The 8,822-nt window shown below is 38.8% G+C and overlaps 1 protein-coding gene across 1 annotated transcript in view; it reads left to right on the forward strand.

The window, feature by feature from the left end:
* The window catches only part of Smarcad1 (SWI/SNF-related, matrix-associated actin-dependent regulator of chromatin, subfamily a, containing DEAD/H box 1), a 63,195-nt gene that overhangs the window by 10,731 nt on the left and 43,642 nt on the right, over positions 1-8,822 (forward strand). The window contains exons 4-5 of the mRNA XM_031384015.1: positions 2,086-2,251; positions 3,412-3,478. Coding sequence (XP_031239875.1) covers positions 2,086-2,251; positions 3,412-3,478 — 233 coding nt within the window. The remainder of the gene's footprint in view (positions 1-2,085; positions 2,252-3,411; positions 3,479-8,822) is intronic.

The following is an 8,822-nucleotide window of genomic DNA, read 5'->3' on the forward strand; positions in this document are numbered from 1 at the left end:
CGCTGGGATTAAAGGTATGTGACACAACTCCCCAGGAAATCCAGGAATTTATCATTATTAGATGTATTCTATGAGCTGGGTACCATGTTTTCCTTAGGAAAAGTATAACTTCAGCCCCATATTCTTTCTTTTTAATTTTTTAAATATTTATTTATTTTATGTATGTGAGTACACTATATCTGTCTTCAGACACACCAGAAGAGGACATCAGATCCCATTACAGATGGTTGTGAGCCACCATGTGGTTCCTGGGAACTGAACTTAGGACCTCTGGAAGAGCAGTCAGTGCTCTTAACCACTGAGCTATCTCATCAGCCCTAAGTCCCACATTCTTGCCCTCAAGAAATCTCTACTTTAGCTGGAAAGATAAACTATAAAGCATAGTATGTAAAAGAAAAAAATAAGGGAAATAAGGGTTTTGGACCCCTAATATTGATTTCAAAAAAAGGCTTCATTGAGGAGATGATGCTGAGCAAAGACCTGAGGGAATAGCATATTTAATGCCTCTGAGGTAGTAATTGCCTAGTGTTGGTAAGGAAAGAGGGATGCAGGTCATGTGAGGAAGATCTCAATGTAAAGTATAGGGTAGAGGTGGCTACATAGTCGTTTCTTTTTTCTTGCTTTTGTGTTTTGTTTTGAGACAGGGTGTCATACTGTTCCTAGGTTGGTCTGAGTAGTAGAGGCTGGTTTCTAACTTTCAGAGATCTTTCTGCTTCAGTCTCTTGGATTCTAGAATTATAGCTATGTACCACCAATTCTGGCTGCTTTTCAGTTTGGATGAAGTGGGAAGTCTATGGAGAATATTGAGCAGAGGTAAAATAATCTTAGATGTTTAAAAGGTCTTGAAAGTTCTGGGAAGAATAATAGTAGAGCCATACATGGTATTGTTACCCTTCAGTAGAGAATACTGGAGGTTCAAATGCAGCCAATACTTGTATAGTGAAAAGTGGTTAAATTCTAGACATTCTTTGAAAGTAGAACAGAATTTGTTCATTGATTTAATATGGGTTGAGAGAGAAAAGAGTCACCTCATCACTTTTGACTGAGGAAGTAGCAGGATTACCCTTTACCCAAAAAGACTTTGTTGTGATGGAGAAATAACTTTAGAATGAAAGTTAGCAATTTCAGTCTTACGTATGTAGTGTTAAGAAAACTTGGACATCTGTATAGAGATGTGAAGTAGTTAACTTGTGATATTCAAGATTTGAGGAGAAATCTAGTTGGTGCATCCAAATTCAAGATTCTACAGAATGTTGCTCTGTCTACATACTTGACCTACCTATTGCTTCTGTCTGTTTATCTTTATTTGGTGTTGGCGATCAAACTCAGGACCTTTAACATGTTTAGCAAGTGTTCTGTCAAATTCGAAGTTCTTGTTTTATCTGTGTAGTTCAGGTTGCCTCGAATTCATGATCTCCAGTCTCAGCCTTCTGAGTAATTTGACATTGAAAGCCACATTAGTCATACGAGATTACTAAAAGATATAAGTATCACTTAATATAGGGCCTCTAGTTCTAAATGCTTAGGCCAGAGGGGCTCTGGTTGTTAGGAAGGTTAGATGTCATCTGTAGAACTGAGGTGACAGTCAACCAATTATGTGATCTCAGGGTTGGAGAGGTGGCTCAACAGTTAAGAGCCCTGGCTGCACTTGCAGAGAGGATCCCAGGTTCTCTTCCCAGCACCTACATGGCAGTTACAACTCCAGTTCCAGGGGATCTGAGGTGTCCTCTTCTGTTCTCTGGGCACTGGGCACACGTAGTGCAGGTATCATACTGCCTCAGTATCATCTAGCATGCTGAGCACTGACCGAAGGTTAGGAAGGAGGTGAGAAGTTGGTAACTGTGTAGATAGAAGAATGAGAGACAGACAGTTCTCTATATTTTCTTCTTTATGGTTGAAATAATCTGAAAACTTTTCCAATTATAATATATATTTGAATACCTAACAATGTTAAGATGGTAAAAATTCATTTCCTTTTACAAATATTGATTACATTTAATGTTCCTATAAATGTTCTCTATATCATGACAGAAACAGTAGTGGGATACATTAAAATTGTGTTTTCCCATGTGATAATATTTATAGTTCAGAGCCATCTGAAGATGAAGAATCCCATGACCTTCCTTCTGTTACACGAAAAAATGACATTTCAGAACTGGAAGACCTTTCGGAATTGGAAGATCTTAAAGATGCTAAGCTTCAGACACTGAAGGAACTGTTTCCACAAAGAAGTGACAGTGATCTTCTAAAGGTTGTACCTGTTTAAAAATTGTACTTTACTTACATTTTAAAGCCTTTTCCCCCCAAATGATGTGAATGTATGCTTTGCTTGCATGTGTGTGTGTGCATCGCTTGCATGCCTGGTGCTGGTTGAGTCTAGAAGAGGGTGACAGATACCCTTGAACTGAGTTCTCAGACTGTCATATGAATGCTGGGAATTAAACCAGAGTCCTGCAAAAGCAACAACTGCTCTCAGCCACTGATTGATCTTTCTAGCTGTGTCTGATTAGACACACATCCACCCCCACCCCCCACTGCTGAACTCTGCAGGTCAGAGCACACTTGTTCGAGTCAGTTTTCCCCTTTCAGCTTGTGATCTAGGGAGCCAACTCAGGTCACGAAGCTTGTGTAGCAAGTCTGTGCCCACTGATTGATCGATCAATTTATTTATTTACCCAGGTTATAGCTTTTATGACAGTTTTTTGCAGTTGTAATGAGAAAAAAAAAATCTCTTGAATTCAGTGTTGTAGTTATAATACATAGCCATTTTAAAAAGGCTGTTAAACAGAGAAACCCTGTCTTGGTAGAGGGGAGAAAAAGAGAGTAGATTTGTGCTCTTGTTTTTTTTTTTTTTTTAAAGATATGTTATTTGAATTTTCAGTAACAAGTATGAGCTCCCAAAATAAATGTGATGTATTATAATGTATTACATACATGTAATTATGTATGTAATACATTATGATGTATTACATACATGTGATCCTGTACCCTTCATGGATTAAACTAAAGAAATGCAAATAATGCACGCCTTTAATCCTAGCATTTGGGAGGCAGAGGCAGGTGGATCTCTGAGTTAGAGTTGAGCCTGATCTACAGAGTGAGTTCCAGGACAGCCAAGGCTGTTAAACAGAGAAACCCTGTCTTGGTAGAGGGGAGAAAAAGAGAGTAGATTTGTGCTCTTGTTTTTTTTTTTTTAAAGATAATGTTATTTGAATTTTCAGTAACTAGTATGAGCTCCCGAAATAAACTTTACCATAGGACTTAAACATTGACCACACATTGCCTCACCTAGATGGTGCTTCCTGTGTTTGTTAGGTAGGTTATATCGTACATGTGTTACTATGTTAGAAAGTGAGATCTTTGTGAAAGATTTCTTCAGGTGTTCATATGTCTGTCATTTTTCCTTGTTAGTTGATTGAATCAACAAGCACTATGGATGGAGCCATTGCTGCTGCCTTGCTGATGTTTGGTGATGCAGGTATGCTTTTTTTTAGCCTTAAGTTCTGTGTACTTCTCACAGGCACCATATGTTAATGTTTGCCTATCATTTACTCCCAGCTTTGTGAAGTGCCAGGAACTTTAGTTTCTGGGTGAAGAAGCCAGCTTAGGACGGTTAGGCAGAGTCACTGAGATCACTCAGCTGTTTAGTGACTGCTTTTTTTTTTTTTTTTTTTCTGCAGATCAGATTCCATAATTCAAACTTTTGGAAGTCATAGTTAACTCTCCTTCCTAATTGCTTGGTTGTTTTGTTTATAAGTCTACAAATCTGAGTCAGTAGTAACATTATTAAGGTCTTGTGGAAAGCCCTAGCTGGAAATCAGCATTCTTTTATTGTGTTAAGAACAGAAGCTATTTTAGGCTTCTGATGAGAAACCAAACAGATTTGAAGGAACTTAGAGTAGAAACATCTTCAGTTGTTTATCACTTTTGATTTTCCTCTTCCCTATAAAAAGTACTTGTAATACTACTAAAAAAGCATATAAATTGATAAAAAGTAAACTTACACTCTATTAACTGCTTTCAAACTTCATTTTTATGAGTGATTGTGTATCAAGAAGACATGGTTTAGTTTAAGTTGGCCTTGAACTGTCAAACCTTCTGCCTTAGCTTCCAGAATGCTAAAATTAGAGCTATACTTCCCCACGTCACATAGGACATATTAGAGTACAAACTGTAACACTATTAGTGTGCATGTGATTTACTTTATCACAGATAGATCTTTTTTTTTTTTTTTTCCTTCCTGAGACATGGTTTCCCTGTGTATCCCTGGCTGTCTTGGAACTCACTCTGTAGACCAGGCTGGCCTCGAACTCAGAAATCCATTTGCCTCGATATATGTTTTTCTTCCATTAATTTATTTTTTCATTCACTTTACACCTGATTTCTGACTCACTTCTGTCCTCCTAGTCCCACCCTTACAAATCTCTCCACCCATATCTTTTCCCTGGGGAACCCCCCTTTGGGTACTAGCCTGTCCTGGAACATCAAGTCCCCGTGGGGCTAAGTGCATTCTCTCCATCTGAGGCCCAACCAGGTAGTCCAGTTAGGGGAAGGAAATCCAGTGGCAGGCAACAGAGTCAAAGACAGCCTTTGCATTTAGAATATAGATGCTCAAAATTGAGACATCATCTTGGTGGATTTTTCCTTTGAGTATGAAGTGTCATTTCTTTTCTCTTATGACAACTTTTGTTTACAAGTCTATTTTATTAGATATTAGAATGGGTACTCCAGCTTGCTTCTTGGGTCCTTTTGCTTGGTAAAAGTTTTTCCAGCCCTTTACTCTGAAGTTATGTCTATCTTTGTTGCTAAGGTGTGTTTCTTGTATGCAAAGGAAGGATGAATCAAGTTTTCACATCCATTCTGTTAGCTTGTGTCTTTTTTTTTTTAATTAATTTTAATTTTTACTTATTCACTTTACATGCCTCTCACTGACCCCTTCCTGGTTACTCCCTCCCACAATCCTTCTCCCATCCTCCCCTCTTCTCTTCCTCTGAGTGGGTAGGGTTCCCCCTAGGTATCCTTCCACCCTGGTAATAAAAGTCTCTGCAAGGCTAGGTACTTCCTCTCCCACTGAGGCCAGATAGGGGAGCCCAGTTAGAAGAACATATTCCATATACAGGTAACAAAAGGTTTCTGGGATAGCTGCTGTTAAGTTGTTGGGGACCCACATGAAGACCAAGCTGCACATGTGCTAAATATGTGAGGAGGCCTAGCTCCAGCCCATGTATGTTCTTTAGTTGGTGGTTCAGACTCTGAGAGCCCCAAGAGTCCAGATTAGTTGACTGTTGGTCTTCCTATGGAATTCCTATCCCCTTCGGGGCCTGCAATTCTTCCTTCTTTTATTCTGTAAGAGTCCCCAAGTCCTATACACTGTTTGGCTGTGGTGTCTGTATCTGTCTGAGTCAGCTGCTGGGTGGAGCCTCTCAGGGGACAACTTGCTTCTGTGTGCAAGCATAACAGAATATCATTAATGGTGTTATGGGGTTAGTACTTGCCCGAGGAATGGGTCTCAAGTTGAGCCTGTTATTGGTTGGCTATTCCCTCAGTCTCTACACCAACCCTCATACCTGATTTACTTGTAGACAGGATAAATTTTGTTTTGAAAATTTTGTGGGTAGGTTGGTGTCACTCCACTGGGGTTCCTTCCTGGTTACAGGAGATGGCCTCTTCAGGTTCCATATCCCCAATGTTGTGAGTCACAGCTAAGGTCACCCCCATTGATTCTTGGGTGCCTCCTTTACCCCAGGCCTCAGTCTTGTCCTGGAGATGTTTCCCCCAACCCCCGTTTTACCCCTATCAGTTGCAGATTTCTACTTATTTTCATGGCCATCTAGCCATCTCCCCTCTTCCTTCCCACACCTGATCCTGAACCTGCAATTCCCCTCCCCAGTTTCCTCCCTTGATCTGCCTGTCTCTTATTTTTACTCCCCTTCCAAGTGAGATTCAAACATCCTTTCTTATGCCTTCCTTGTTGTTTAGCTTTTTTGGGTCTGTGCAGTGTAGCGTGAGTAGCCTGTATTTCATGGCTAATATCCTGTTCTAAGTGAGTACATACCATGCATGTCCTTTTGGGTCCAGGTTACCTCACTCAGGATAATATTTTCAAGTTCTGTTCATTTGTCTGCAAAATTCATGATATCTTTGTTTTCTTTTTTTTGTTGTTGTTGTTTATTTTTTTGAGACATGGTTTCTCTGTGTAGCCCTGGCTGTCCTGGAACTCTGTAGTGGCCTTGAACTCAGAAATCCGCCTGCCTCTGCCTCCCAAGTGCTGGGATTAAAGGCATCTGCCACCACTGACTGGCAATGTCTTCATTTTTAATAGCTGAATAATAGTACTGCATTTTCTGTAACCATTCTTTGATTGAGGGATATCTGGATTGTTTTCAGTTTCTGGCTATTAGAAATAAAGCTGCTATGAACATAGATGAGCAAGTCTTGTGGGATTTTTAAGTATCTTTTGGGTATATGCCCAGAAGTGGTATAGCTGGGTCATGAAGTAGAACAATTCCCAGTTTTTTGAGAAACTGCCAAATTGATTTCCAAAGTGGTTGTACAAGTTTGCAATCCCACCAGCAGTGGAGGAGTGTTCCCGTTGCTCCACATCCTTGACCCTATGTACTATCTCTTGAGTTTTTGGTCTTAGGCATTGTGATGGGTGTAAGATGGTAACTCAGTTGTTTTGATTTGCATTTACATTTCTTTAAGTGCTTCTTGCCCACTCAAGATTCCTCGGTTGAGAATTCTGTGTTTAGATCTGTAACCTATTTTTTAATTGGGATATTTGGGTTGTTGGTATCTAACTTCTTGAGTTCTTTGTAAATTTTGGATATTATCCCTCTGTCAGATGTTGGGTTAGTGAAGATCTTTTCCCAGTCTGTATGCTGCTGCTTTGTCCTACTGATAGTGTCCTTTGCCTTATAGAAGCTTTTCTGTTTCTTGATGTTTCCCATTTATCAGTTGTTGATCTTAGAGCCTGAGCAATTGGTGTTCTGTTCAGGAAATTGTCTTTTTGTCTTCTGTACCAATGCATTCAAGGGTATTTTCTACTTTGTCTTGTATGAGATTTAGTGTATTTGGCTTTATATTGAGGTCCTTTATCCTCTTGGACCTTGACTTTTGTGCAGGGTGATAAATATGGATCTATTTTCATTCTACGTGTAGACATCCAGTTAGAACAGTACATTTGTTGAAGATGCTTTCCTTTTTTCCATTGTATAGTTTTCAGCCTGTGTCTCTTTATTGCAGAATTGAGTCTATTGATGCTGAGTGATATTAATGACCAACAATTGTTAATTCCTGTTATTTTTATTTGTGTATGTGTGTCTCTGTGTGTGTGTGTGTGTGTGTGTGTGTGTGTGTGTGCGTGCTTGTGTGTCCTTCCCTTACTTTGTTTTTCCTAGTGTGGAATTATTTATTTCTTGTGTGTTCTTGGGTTAGTTAGCCTCCATGGGTTGGAATTTTCCTTCTGATATTTTCTGTAGGGCTAGATTTATGGATAGATACTGCTTAAATTTGGGTTTGTCTTAGAATATCCTGTTTTATCTATCTATGGTGATTAAGAGTTTTGCTGAGTATAGTTGTCTAGGTTGGCATCTCTGGTTTCTTAGAGGGTTCATATATCTGTCCAAGCCTTTTTTGTTTTTGTTTTTTTTTTGTTTTTGTTTTTGTTTTTGTTTTTTGAGACAGGGTTTCTCTGTGTAGCCCTGGTTGTCCTGGAACTCAAGTTGTATACCAGGCTGGCCTCGAACTCAGAAATCTGCCTGTCTTCCAAGTGCTGGGATTAAAGGCGTGCGCCACCACTGCCTGGCATAAGTATTATTTCTATTAGTATTTTTCTTCAACTAGTAGGTAACACCTGCTATTTTAGGTACTGAAGATTTATAAAAAATCCTGACACCCACCCTTGCCTTTGTGAAGTTTATAGTCATATTGAACCCTAACCTAATCTAGGTTTGTTTCTTTTTTCTTTGCCCGTTTTCACATATTGTCACTTAAATGCTAAGTGGCAAATGACAAGGAAACAAGAAATTAGGACTTTCTTGTTCTTTAATTACCTTTCTCTAAATCTTGGGATGACCAAGGCAATGATATCAAACATCTTTTTTTAGTAGAATGAGCTTTGAGGTATTGTGTAGGATGGTAAGCTGATCTTCAGTATACCACCTGACATTAAGACAGAACATTATTTTGGGTAATTTAAAAAATTTTTTTTTTGGTAACAAAAGGGTTTTCAAATACCTCTAAGTAATCTTAGATAGGTATACCAATCATGACTTTGAACATTGGTATTAGAAAAAATTAGTCTGTAGATGATATCACCCTTGGATAATAAACGAGAGTAGATTTTAAACAGAAAAGTTTTCAGTTATGGATTCTATGGTTTCTTTTGTCATATATATATGAGAGATGTGTATATATGTATTTATTTATTTGTGTGTGTATGGGTATTTTTCTTGTATGGGTATTTTTCTTGCATGTATGTTTGTGTACCACTTGTGTACCTGGTGCCCATGGGTCAGAAAGGGCATTGGATCCCCTAGAACTGGAATTACAGATTCTATGAACCATTATGTTATCACTGTGGGTTTCAGAGCTCCTAACCACTGAATCATCTCTCTAGTCTTTACATACTGAGTTTAAAAGATTATGTATATAGCTCCACATTTTACTTGATGAAACAAAAAAGAATTTATTATTGTTGTCAGAGAGAACATTCCAGTTATACCTTCTTTTTAGGTAAAAATTAAATGTGCATGTTACATAACAGAAACTGTTTTAGGCAGTGGTGGCGGACGCCTTTAATCCCAGCACTTGGGAGGCAG

The sequence above is a fragment of the Mastomys coucha genome, unplaced genomic scaffold (assembly GCF_008632895.1).
Source record: "Mastomys coucha isolate ucsf_1 unplaced genomic scaffold, UCSF_Mcou_1 pScaffold20, whole genome shotgun sequence".
Classification (NCBI taxonomy): domain Eukaryota; kingdom Metazoa; phylum Chordata; class Mammalia; order Rodentia; family Muridae; genus Mastomys; species Mastomys coucha.